General features: G+C 32.6%; 1 protein-coding gene across 1 annotated transcript in view; it reads left to right on the forward strand.

Moving 5' to 3' along the window:
* Positions 1 to 5,704: 5,704 nt before the first annotated feature.
* LOC114326001 (uncharacterized) overlaps positions 5,705 to 14,272 on the forward strand; it is a 37,865-nt gene continuing 29,297 nt past the window's right edge. The window contains exons 1-4 of the mRNA XM_050651305.1: positions 5,705 to 6,266; positions 8,164 to 8,466; positions 13,292 to 13,692; positions 13,894 to 14,037. Coding sequence (XP_050507262.1) covers positions 5,705 to 6,266; positions 8,164 to 8,466; positions 13,292 to 13,692; positions 13,894 to 14,037 — 1,410 coding nt within the window. The remainder of the gene's footprint in view (positions 6,267 to 8,163; positions 8,467 to 13,291; positions 13,693 to 13,893; positions 14,038 to 14,272) is intronic.

The raw sequence follows: 14,272 nt of genomic DNA on the forward strand, positions 1-14,272 counted from the left end.
TTACGGTATGGTTTTCAAAATGTGATCAATATTAACGAAATAATTTATTTATCTCCCGTTTCTAAATCCTTGTTTTGAAATTGGTTACGTATCGATATTAGTTTGTTTTCGAGTTTCAGCGGTTTTTTTAAATAAATTATTCAAATATTGACCACAAGTGGAATACATGCACATTGTTAGCCGAGGTCTTTTCATTTTTTGCTTCTAAATATTATAACAGTTTTTGATTTTTATCGATATAGCGTATTATTTAAAAATTTAAATTATTTTAGATAGCTGCTTCATTATATGACCTTCTCCTTCTTTCTGAATACTAAAAGTGGGTTATCATATTTGGCTATTTTATTCACCACAGCTCTGAAAAGGGACGACGACGACTGATTAAACAACTCACGTAGGTTACGAAGCCATGATGTTCTTCTTCGACCGGGACTCCTCTTTCCACATATTTTGCCCTAAATAATAATATGGAGGAATCCATAACATTCTGGCTGTCGCATGACACGAGCAAAACCCTCTAATTTTTGTATTTTTATGGTTTTCACTACTTCGGTTTTCACTCTTCAATTATCACGCTGAAACCAACTTACATAGTAGTCTTCGATATACACCCACATTTCAAAAACTTAAAGTTCATTTAATAGTGACTTAGTGAGCATCCAGCTTTCAATTCCATACAATAATGTAACATTTGAAGAGTCTTGTTTTCAGGTTATTGTTAATATTTCGTCCACATAATACTTTTTTCATTTGAAAAAACACTGTTCTAGCCTTTTTCAATGCAAATTTTTATCTCTGCTCATATCGCAATTGTAATTTATACACTCGCCTGCAAAATTATCCGTCCACCTGGTATTTCTTTCAATTTGGAGACATTGTCAATCTTAGACCAAATTTTATGAAAGATACGGTGAAAGCTACATTTGAGGAAGAGAAAACAATAAAATTATTAAAAAAAGTTGTTTACCAAGGGATGCTTAGCAAAAATCCAATGTTTAAAAACTTTTCGAAGAAAATTTAAACAAACGATAGCCTAATTTAAATAAATGTGAGTAATAATAATTAATGTTGCAGCCTCTGGATCTTAGGACTTCTTTTGGAGCCGACCCGGTTCTAGAGTTTCACGATACGATACAATATCGATACTTTTTAAGTATTGAGTATTGTATTGGTTATGCCAATGAAGTATCGTATCGAGTATCGATATCGGCAATACTTTCCTATAAAAATATCGTATTGATATTGATTTCGATACGAAATCGATACAATACTCGATAAAATATCGACATAAAAAGGATTGTTAAATATAATAATATTTTGCCAATCTTTTGCCAAGCATGCCCACTTTTGCATGCTTGGCAAATGGACATTCTAAAAATATTACGAATATATCTTATAACTTGTAGATTCTTATAAAAATTGAATATGGCTGAATGCTTCTTTGAAAGTCGACTAATACTTATTATAATTCTGTATTGGAATTTGTTATGATTCTTGGAATTTTAAAGATTCAGCACCATCCTCCATCTACCTTAGTAAAATGTTTATAATGCTCGGCATAGTGTAGTGGCGGCTCGTCAGAGGAGGCAAGGGAGGCTCAGCCTCCCCATAAATTTTTTACACACTCTATACTGTTTTGTTTATCATGAATCGCGAAAACAACAATTACTCTCACTATTATACAACGTGTAAATTCCATATTATCACTAATTATCCATACGTACGGAGCATTAGCATTAGAACGCATGATCGCGTCTCAGTTTTATTACATATTATTATTGTAGGCAGGACCCTGGGTTATCCCGAGATACACGAACGGAGCCGAGAAGCCCAGCTTTCTCCGTTGCTAATGCTCCGTGCAGCGCAGCAGGCGTTTAAGGAGACCCGGTCTCCTAACAGTGGCATCTACGGCGCCATCACACGCTGCCCGGAGATATACCAAGGGAGGCAGTGTAGCTTCTCAGCTCCGTTGGGTGGTTGGGTGCGTCTCGGGACAACGAATGTTAGGGTCCTGACTAAAAATAATGAAAAATCTAAAAGTGCGAATTTTGTTATGAAATTTGGTATGTGGGGTTATAATAATATTTGGAACAACTTGCTCAAATAACTTTTTCCGATATCTCTAACTCAAAGCAAAATATCGATAATTTATCGTGTTTTTGAATTCGCAGTAGGCCGCGTTTAGAATTAAAAAAATTCAGTTGAGTATCTTAAAAAATTTGAATCTTCATTATGTATGGACTGCAAAACTTCAAATCTGTATTTATTTTGATATGCATAGGTATCTATTTACAAATAGATGGAATTGTTAACAAATAAACGACACAAACTTTGCTATTAAACTTTTACTATTAGACTCTATTTTTAAAATGATGATATTATGAAATTATGAATTAGGATGATATTATGAAATCTAAATAAAAATGGTCAAAAGATGGGACCTTAAATTACATTTTTTGGCGCATTTTTTTGCTAGTGCAAATTTGTCTAGATATTTTACAGTTAGGTGTAGCCTCCCCTATTGTAAAAATCACGAGCCGCCACTGGCATAGTGTATGTTTTGTTCAGTTGCTCCCGATACGCTATGCTACATAGACGTATTGGGGTACAGTAGTACTTGGCTCAGTCAACTTTAATAGTACATTTTCCGGAAGTTATCAAGGGTATTTTGAAGGAAAGTGGACCTAATGAAATTCAAAAAGAAACTCATGCAAATTCAGCCAGATGCAGTTTGTGAGTGCGATCCCGAGACCATAAGAGCTGAACGAGGTGCAATGTGTGAAAAAAATTAATCTGTGCAGAACATCAAATTAAAGTTAGTCCAGGATGTTCTAAGAAACAATAATGTTCACAGATTTATTACAATTCGCTAGTTCTATTTGTGTTAAAAAGTTGTTTTTAATAAATCCATTAAAACATTATTTTTTGACTTATTTTTTATTGGGGTACTAGTAAACCCCAGGGTAGTGTAAGTGTAATTTTAAATTTGGGTAGGGTTTAATGGTTAAAAGCTACTTTTGAAAAGATAGGAAAATCCCCGGAGATTCGGAATAAATCGCAATTCAGTATTTGTTGAAACTTATTTTTGCGTGATCATCACTCACTTCCATAATATTGCCACAAATGCCACATGATATAAAACATAAACAGTGTAATCATTACAGTCATTTACTCACTCTCAAGAGTTTCAAGTTCAGGCTCTCCAGTGTAAAATATTATAACAGCTGATGCTTGGGTTGCAGATCACTTTTACTTTTCAACGTGTCTACAGGCGTTAAAATGAGGAGGGTCAATAATAATTTGGGGAGGTATCTCTTACGAAGCTCGTACGTGGAACAAGTTCTTCAAGACCATGTCAAGCCTTTCGCACCGTTCATTGGTGAAAAATTTAGATTAATGCATGACAATGCACGTTGCCATTCCGCAAGATTCACACGTGATTACCTTAATGAGGTAGGGATTCAAGTTTTACCATGGCCGGCACGCAGTACCGGTCTTAACCCAATTGGACACATTTGGTATAATCTCAAAAAAAGTAAGAGTACCAGCCCCTACATTCTTCGGAGAGCTCAAGATGGCTACGGTAGGGGAGTGAAATAATATCCATTAATCGGATATCCAGGATATCATAAATGGATTGCCTAACCGGCTCCAAGAAGTCCTAAGAGCTAGAGGCGCCACTACCCATCATTAGTACTCATATTTTTTAATTAGACTATGATTTTCAAAATTATGTTTATTTGAATTTTCTTCGAAGAGTTTTAAACATTGGATTTTTGCAAAAGCATCCCTTGATAAACGACTTTTTTCAATAATTTTATTGTTTTCTTTTCCTCAAAGGTAAATGAACTGCTATATAGTCGAAGCATTATTTAAAATTTCCTTTATTTAAAATCATCCCAAATAGAGATTTAAGCCAATCCGTCGGTATTTTCCCGATTTCGTATACTTTATTTCAAACTCTAAAAAGTGACGTTTTCGCTTTATTTCCAAGTATTTTAAGTATTTTTGTTGGTATTTCACCTTGTCCTATATCTTCTCTCTTTTCGGCTGTTTTTATTAAATTTTCTAGTGCTCCAGTGTTTCTCCATTGTTATTCTCGTGGCATTCTCCTTCTAGTCCTTCATTGTTATTGTGGAACCTGTAATACAGTTTGTATTTATTTTACTTGTCGTGCATCGCTAAATAGTTCTTTAATGTCCCGTTTTTTAGTTTATCGATATCGTTTATGATAAGGTTACCTTCTTATCATTTATTGACAAGGTTGTATCTTTTACTTCGTATACCAGCAGTCTCTTTTATCCTATTATTTATCTATTATTTGTCTAAATTAGCCTTTACTAGAGCATTTATTATGTATTTTTCTACAATCACTTGATAAAAAAGATTTTTTTGCTTGTCAATCGCGGTGTGCAAGTACTTTTTTTTTTTTTTTTTTTTGTTTTTTATGGCATTGACTTGGGTGTCATTTAGCCAGTCACAACTTTTTTTTTGTTTTCTGTTCATACATAAGGAAGGCAATGAGGTCCTTAGAGTTCCATAGCAAACTCTTCTACAGCTCTCTACTCAGTTCAAAAGCTGGCCGCTATGGACTGTCCAAGTTGCTCACCACATTTTCCATTATGTATCTTCTTCTTCTTCTTCTTCTTTGTTCATATGTACATAATATACCAAATTATCAGGATTAACAAGTTTAGAGATTAATTTTAGTTTCACAGATAAATTTCATTAAACAATCATATATATTCTTGCTGTTCAGAGACAATAGATAGGATACATTGAAAGGTGGAAAAACATTACATTTTATTAAATCTTGGATTAAATTATATGTGCATGGAATATATTTTGCGCACTCAAAAACTTTAATTCTCGCTAGATGTAGAGGGAAACATGCATGTCCAAACTTCATTCTAATTAATGTTGTTATATATTGTGCAAGTACTTGGAAAGGGAAACGAGAAACGACCCTGCGCGAGTCGCGGAGAAATATTGCAACTATCTTAAATAATTCATATTGTCAATTGAAATTGTCAAATTGACGTATATTTCATACCTTCTGTCAATGAAGCAGAAAAATTATATATTGCTCCACAATATTGATATGATATGCAATTATTATATAAAGGTAAATTTAATTAATTGTATTTTGCTTGCACTACTGCATTTTAATAACTAATTTTATTTACTATATACAATTGTTGATGTTTTCATAACATAACCTGAATCTTATTTTTTCTTCTTATTATTTTTTTTGGACTATGGCCTTGACAATTATCCAGTAACCAGGACTAATATAATTGGCCAATATAATTAAAAGTGCGAATAATAGTACAGAGCGTAGAAATAGGGGTCGCTTTGCCGAACTTGCACGGTCCCAATACTGAGTACCGTCATTTATTGCTCTAGCGCGTTAAAGTTTGATAAACGCGCGTCGTCCGTAGCAACCATACAACCATATAATACAAACAAATTGAACATTTAAACGCATAAAGTTAATGATTTAAAAATAGTTTCATTTTATTGAGTAATTGTAGAAAACATGTTGTATGCATTACAAGCACAAAGTGGCATTATTACTTTTGAGTAATTACCGCGCTCCGCTTCGCGTCGCGCGGTTACTATTACTCTCAAGCAATAATGTATCACTTTTCGCTCTTAATACATAAATAACTATTATATAAATATTTTCTTTTAGGTTTTAGGCATGTTTTTAATTTTAACGATTAGACAAGAAATATTAAGCAAAGAAGGGAAAATTGCAGATGAAAAAAGAGATCCAAAACACGGCAAAAGCATTGATCGTGACTACTACGTAGTACGACCCATTCCACCTCCTTTTCTTATTTCTAATTATAGAAAACCTTCGCGTCTTCCAGTACTATTTACACTTCGATCCAAAAGACCCCCACCCATTACAAGTAAGCCTTACACCGTTGAATTACCTCTTATAAGTCTAGCTGCACTTCAACAACATGCTATTCATCAAATGATACCATTTGCAAACTATAAACATTCTCCTAATTCACACCAGAATCCATATATAAAAAATATACCATTTCATTTGGCACCAATCAGTCCACCAACTCAAGTGCACGAACCCCAACCTATTAGAAACGTGGAATATGAAAGAGATGAGAAAAGGACCCAAAAGTACGTACCGATTATATTACCAACTGAAAGACCTGAGAACGAGGCTGTTAGGCACAATAATGGTCCTCCTCATTATCGTGTGCCTACAAGGATTAATGTAGAAAATACCGAAGAAGGTAAGTATTGATTGGTCTAATGCTTTAATAGCGTTTCTTATTGTCACGTTTATGTTACTTTTGTCCAAAATTTTCTTCTTCTTCGAATAACTAAACTTTAATATACGTTTCCTAATATTTGCTGTTTGGCTCTTCTGTGCTTCGTCTATGGTAGGTGGTTCTGATCCGTTTTGGATGGTCTTCTAGCTCATCGAATTTTGTTCTGGCTTTTTCCTCTATCATATCCAGTACCCTTACTTCTTTTAGGACTCGAAGAGGAACTGTTCGGCCACGTACATGGGCACTTTTGCAGCTTATCTAAGGCAGTTGTTGTGTGCTGCTTGAATCTTCTTTTTGTTACTATGACTTGTGTACTCATGAAAGAGATGAAAATGTAATTATTGGCAGTATGTTGCAGCAACATAGGGCGAGATGGACGTCTAAAGTTATATTATATGAAAGGGGTGGCCAAACTGTGGCTCGCGAGCCACATGTGGCTCTTTGAAGGATTATTTGTGGCTATCAATAAAGGTTCCTGAATTACTTTTTAATTTTTGTGTTTCAAAATGTCTTAAATTACTGACAACAAATATAAAGACTAAGTGTAACAGAAGGACTTAGACAAGGAAACCCCTTGTCACCATTGCTATTCAATTTGGCCTTAGAATATGTAATAAGTAAAATATCATCTAAGTTGACAAGGCGATTTGCGTATCGAGGATCAAAACTATTGTTGGCCTTTACTGATGATCGCTCATTCTACATGAGACGTGAGAGAGGTGTTTCCACAACTCTAGGAAAAAATAGGTAGTCTGGGCCTTCGACAAAACAAAGAGAAGACAAAATACACACTAGTAACCAAAAATCCAAGACCAAGAGTTAGGCAGAATATAACTAATAACTATTAATGACCACAACTTCGAAGCAGTAAAAGAGTTTAAATATCTAGCGGCGGCAACCACAGATGGCAATCACATATAAAAAGAGGTCTCAGCAAGGATAGCTGCGTGGAATAGAGCAATATTCCCTATCATCATTATTAAGATCTAAGCTGCTAAAAAGACGATCTAAGTTAAGACTGTGCATGCCAATTATTCGCCCAATCTTTACATATGAAAGTGAAACATGGACTCTACATCAGCGGAAAATAGATAATTCTGCTGGTATTTGAAAGGAAAGTTCTCAGAATAATATTAGGCCCTAAAAAAGATGAATAATTGACGGGAGAGTGGAGAAGGTGCCGCAAAGCTGAATTGGTGACTGTGTATGGTACTGAAAACATCGTCAGACATATAAAAGCTAAGATGGGCAGGCCATGTGGTAAGCTCAGAGGAACACAGAGGGTTAAAGACAGTGTTTTTGAGAGACAGTATAAAATCAGTAAGCCGTCTCAGAAAAAGATGGAAGGATGATGAAAAATCGAAGTATCCTGAATTAGTAATAAAGTCTACTTGTAGAATTATTGGCATATTTGAAACAACAATGAACAATTTTATTTCATTTTAAAATTCGTGTAGTCCAAACAGTAAGAGAAAAATTTAATACCTTTTTTACACTATTTAAATAATAGATAATTGTTTAATTGCGGCTCGCGAACAATTTCAAATTTTGAAAAATGGCTCGGACTATCAAGGATCTTGGCCACCCCTGAATAAAGATGTGGTTGTTTTGCACAATTTAAGCCGGATTTATGTTACAATTGGGACGTGGACGGGACGGGGCACGTTAATGAATCGTCTGATATGAAAAGCATTGGCTGATTTATCTTATAACGAAACGGGGCGACACCGGCAACCGAGGACTTGCTATTTCTATTGTTCTGCGCGCTGTGTCGTCCACGTCCCGGTGTAACATAAATCAGCCATTAAGTTGACAGCTTCGGAGCTGAAATGAATTTTTAATTTAGCGGTATTTGCAGTCAACGTATACTTAAAGGCCAAGATACAAGCATCATTAGCTATTGAAGCGCCATTCAAGGATTTTCGGCTTATGCAAGAGCTCTTTAACTACCCGAACCGAAGAATTGCCACTGTAACGAGCCAGAAACTTCAAAAACACTTATGGTATCTATCTGAACACCTCATCCCGATGAGCCTTTTTGGTTCCAGGATACTTCCAGAATCAAAAAGATTAATGGTTGCAGCTATGCAAAAAGAAGCTCCTGAACACCCTCCAAAACATGCTACCGATACGAAATCTTCTGCATTTTTGGAGAGCAGAGGTCTGGAGCAGTTTTTTACTGTAAACTCCAAACAATTCTTCAACATGCAATCAGTCTTGATAACTTTTTGAAAAGAAATTCGGTTCAATGGAAAGATGACGAATGTTTCAAGGCAGCCAAAAAGATGGTGAAGAATTTAGTAACGACAAATGATAGAACAGAAAGAGGAGTTGTACTAATTGAAGATCTTAATAAAAAACTCACTAATAAGGAGCAACAGCTACAATACCTCTTGCAAGTACATAGTTGCGGAACATCGAAGAATGTTTCCGGGCTCTACAAAAAGCGAAATCTTTAAAACAAAACAACATAAAAAGTAAGAGCTATAGTGAACTTTTCTTGTAAGTGTTAAAGATCATAGAAATTATTTATTTTTAATAATAAATTATTAAAATTATTTTATATATCCCATTATTATACAGGGTGTAACGAAAATACAGGTCATAAATTTAATCGCATATTCTGGGACCAAAAATAGTTTGATTGAACCTAACTTACCTTAGTACAAATGTGCATATAAAAAAAGTTACAACCCTTTGAAGTTACAAAATGAAAATCGATTTTTTCCAATATATCGAAAACTATTAAAGATTTTTTATTGAAAATAGATATATGGTATTCTTATGATAGTAGCATCTTAACAAAAAATTATAGTGAAATTTGGACACCCTATAAAAATTTTATGGGGGTTTAGTTCCTTTAAACCCCCCCAAACTTTTGTGTACGTTCCAATTAAATTATTATTGTAGTACCATTACTTAAACACAATATTTTTAAAACTTTTTTGGCTCTTAGTACTTTTTCGAAAATACAGTTTTTATCGAGATATTTTGAATATTTTTCAAATCCACCACATATTTGTATATAGCCTAATAAAATAAAAAAAAGTCAAAATGTAAATTCGTACAGGTTGAAACAAATTTTATATCAAAGTTTAGGTGGGTACAAAAGATATTTTCAAGAAAGTATCCAAATCATATAAGGGGATCATTGTTTAAATAATTAAAAAGGGGTCATTTTTGCAAAAAAAATTACTTTTTTAACTGCTGAGGTCATTCAATTACTAATCAAGGTCAATAGGATTATTTTCTGTAAAGTTGAAGGGTAAATCTTTCACATAAGACTTACTTAATTAAATTTGACCCCCTATTTATTTAAATAATTGTATATAGAACTTTAAAAACAAATTTTAAAAAAATTATTTTTAGCGTTTTAAATAAACACTATAAAATATCTTTTTTTGCAGAAGAAGTTGCACTATAATACCCGTATTAAGCAAAAAAAAATTGGTCAAAAAATATTTAATATTTTTTGAGATATTTAATTTGTTTATTAAATGTTACTATATTTTCAATTGCAAAAACGCGGTTGTTGCAAAATAAATATTCACCTAAATAGGCTCTCATTATTTTGATTTTTATCTATACTTTTGATAAATGTATTTATAAATTCAAATTTCAACGAAACTCCCCCCTAAAATCTCATTTGAAAATTATTCAAATTTGTTTATATTTTGTTTTTTTAATAACGTCGCGGGGATTAAGTATTTTGAAATACCGTTTCGATAATTGGGTTTCTGGGAATTTTTTACTAATTAACAAAAATTTTTGTCCTTTTTTCTTCTTCTTTTTTTTTTTTCTTGGAGTTATATTACTACGGGCCCTTTTAGGGTTAAATTTCATTAAGAATATCGAATCTGTGAGTTGTAGATTCTAGACCTAAAAATATTAAGATTTAACTAAAATCTCTTAAAAAAAATGTGGCTACTTACTGAGTTACAGGGTGTTTTATTTAAAAATTTTACAATTATTGTTACCAAGTACTTTAAAACTATTTGACGTATACTTATCATACTTACAGCAGAAAGTGTGGATATTATACACCCTACTAAATTGTGATTAATAATCGTTTCTAGCTAGTGCCAGAGGCGTACGACAGGGGATAGTGAATGATTAACCCTCCCCAAATTCTACGCCACTGAGTGAATTCCTATTTTAGCGAAATTTTTCGATTCTCCAATACTTTGTATGTAAATAACTTTATTAGTATCGATAAAGTCATCAGTTTGCGAGATATTGGAAGTTTAAAATGAATGAATTATTAATGAATCAAAATAACTATGCCGTTTCATTTTAAACGTCCAATATCTCGAAAACTAATGACTTAATCGTTACCAGTATATAGTATATTATTTACACAGGAAGTATTGGAGAAACAAAAAATTTCGCTAAAATAGTATTTCCCTCAGTGGCGTAGAATTTGGGAAGGGTTAACCATTAACTATCCCCTGTCGTACGCCTCTGGTAGTAGATTGAAACTTTTATTTATCACAATTTAGTAGACTGTAGAGTACCCACACTTTCTGCCAAGTATGATAAGGATACGTCAAATAGTTTGAAAGTACTTGGTAAAAATAATTTTTAAATTTTTAAATAAAACACCCTGTAACTCAGTAAGTAGCCACATTTTATTAAAGTGATTTTAGACCAATCTTAATATTTTTAGGTCTAGAATCTACAACTTAGAGATTCAACATTCTTAATGAAACTTAACCCTAAAAGGGCCCGTAGTAATATAACTTCAAGAAAAAAAAAGAGGAGGAAAAAAAGACAAAAAAATTTGTTAATTAGTGAAAAATTCCCAGGAACCCAATCATCGAAACGGCATTTCAAAATTTTTAATCCCCGCGACGTTAATAAAAAAACAAATTATAAACAAATTTGAATAATTTTCAAATGCCATTTTAGGGGGAAGTTTAATTGAAATTTGAATGTATCAATACATTTGTCGAAAATATACATAAAAATAAAAATAATAAGATTTAATACAGGTGAATATTTCTTTGGCAACAACCGCGTTTTTGAAATTGAAAATAGAGTAACATTTAATAAACAAATTCAATATCTCAAAAAATAATAAATATTTTTGGTCCAATTGTTTTTTAATTAATACTGACAACATAGCGCAACTTCTCCTGTAAAACAGTATATTTTATAGTGCTTATTTAAAACGCTAAAAATATTTTTTTGCAAATTTGTTTTTAAAGTTTTATGTATAATTATTTAAATAAATAGGGGGTCAAATTTAGTTTAGTAATTCTTATGTGAAATATTTACCCTTCAACTTTGCAGAAAACAATCCTGCATACTTTCATTAGTAATTGAATGACTTCAGCAGTTAAAAAAGTATTTTTTTTGCAAAAACGACCCCTTTTTAATTATTTAAACAATGATCCCCTTTTATGATTTGGATACTTTTTTGAAAATATCTTTTGTACCCACCTAAACTTTGATATAAAATTTGTTTCAACCTGTACGAATTTACATTTTGATTTACATGTAGTGTAATTTTGTTTTACTAGACTAATATGGTTAAGTACGATTATAGGTCTGGATCCCGCGTATGAAAAAAAAGTTGATTAATAGCAAGCTGAAAATTTGATAATAGCTTAAGGGTGTCTAGTCGGACAAACTTTGATATATGGAAACACTGGAACAGGGGAAGTTTTAATTGTGGAACAGGTTAAAAATTTGGAACGGTCAGACCACGAAAATGGCACATGTATTTTGTCCGACAGAACAGACTTAAACTCTTCGAACAGAGATTAAACTCTCATGCAAAAATCAGACTTCTATTTATCACCAAATGGGCGTTTTAATGAGTGGAACATATAGAATATTATGTCAAATGACAGGAATTATGACAGGTGATAAATATCAGTCTGATTTTTGCATGAGAGTTTAATCTCTGTTCGGAGAGATTAAGTCTGTTCTGTCGTACAAAATAAATGTGCTGTTTTCGTGGTGTGACCGTTCCAAATTTTTAACCTGTTCCACAATTAAAACTTCCCCTGTTCCAGTGTTCCCATATATCAAAGTTTATCCGACTAGACACCCTTAAGCTATTAACAAATTTTCAGCTTGCTATTAATCAACTTTTTTTTTCATACGCGGGATCCAGACCTATTATGGAGACTTGGTAATAATATGAAAATTTATGTATGATTTACATTTTTAGGTATATTTTGAACCGTATTAAAAAAGAAGCCATATCTCGATAAAAGTTGCCTTCTCGAAAAAATACAAAGGGGCAAAAAAGTTTTAAAAACATTTTGTTTAACTAATGGTATCGCAGTCATAGTTTAATTGAAGCGTACACAAACATTTGGGGGGTTTAAAAGAACAAAACACCCATAAAATTTTTATGTAAACATATTAAAAAAGAAGCCACAACTCGATAAAAAATGCCTTATCGAAAAAATACTAAGAGCCAAAAAAGTTTTAAAAATATTGAATTTAACTAATGGTACCACAATAATAATTTAATTGAAACGTACAGAAAAGTTTGGGGGGTCTAAGGGAACAAAACCCCCATAAAATTTGTATGGGAAGCACAAATTTCACTATAATTTTTTTTAAGATGCTCCTGCCATAAGAATGCCACATATCCATTTTCAATAAAAAATCGCTAATAGTTTTCGATATATTCGAAAAAATCGATTTTCATTTTGTAACTTCAAAGGGCTATAACTTTTTATGTGCATATTTGTACTAAGGTAAGTTAGGTTCATTCGAACTATTTTTGGTCCCAGAATATGTGATTTAATTTATGACCTGTATTTTTGTTACACCCTGTATATCCCTATATCTTATTATTAAGTTTGTTATGTTTGTCAAATACACAACTGGTTTCTAAGGAAGATACTTCAGAGCTCTGTTAGTGATTTCGTCCGAACCAGATGTTTTCTTTGGTGAACTTTTTCCGATCAGTTCACTTATTTTGGTGATGTGGAATTTTATATTCTAACTTAAAATTTATTTTTTAGATATCACAAACCACCAATACCAACCCAATGTTGAAATAATAAAAGCTGTAGGCTTTTACGTACCTACTGAAGTACCACATGATAATCTTGAAAACATTAAGGATCACTTTATAGATCTGGCTGCTACAGAAGGAGTTAGACATATACCTGAAGGTGAACAAGACCAAGTTACTAACGAAAGAATTCCTCCTGCATATACAGAAGATTCTAACGTGGGATTAGACACGGAGGAAGAACTGAATGACATGGAAACTGTTTATATAAATCATCAGAATCAATATGGTCAATTCGATAGAAAATCAGCAATGCTTGAAGACAGTAAAGTTTCGTCACCTAAGAATATTTACGATATTATGGATTCACCTAAATATAATGATACATTTGAGAAAAGAACACGAAAGGTATCGAAGATTTTAATTCTTTTTCTTCTTGTTTTGGCATCATAACTCTGGATGGATTTTGGCCTGTATTGGCCTCCATTCATAGTTTTAAGCCATGATAATAATTGGTTGAGTTGGCAAACATATTGATATTATGTTATAATTAGTCAGTTAATTATACAATTAATTTATAGTATTACCATATTATTTTTATTTTTGTAGGAAACAGTTTTATCTAAACCAAATAAAACCAAGGATTTGTATACAGAAGAAGAAAGTGAAGAGGAAATTGAATCCAAACTTGATTGCAATGAAGACAGTTGTAATTCAGAAGACGCAGATAACACGTCCAGTACAGAAGATAATGTAAAAACCATTTTATTTAATGATCATTGTAATAATATTCTATCTATCTAAAAAGCCTAAATTGTCTACTGCTGAACGTAGGCCTCCTGAAGTTTTTGGTACTACTCTCTTTTTGTGTCCTTTTGACCCAGTTCCCAGCAAATCTCGTCTATATGTTCATATATTACTTTATTCTGTACAATAGGGAACTTGCATAAATTTTTAAATATTAAAATGATATTAAAAAACATAAGGT

The sequence above is a fragment of the Diabrotica virgifera genome, chromosome 5, assembly GCF_917563875.1.
Source record: "Diabrotica virgifera virgifera chromosome 5, PGI_DIABVI_V3a".
Lineage (NCBI taxonomy): Eukaryota > Metazoa > Arthropoda > Insecta > Coleoptera > Chrysomelidae > Diabrotica > Diabrotica virgifera.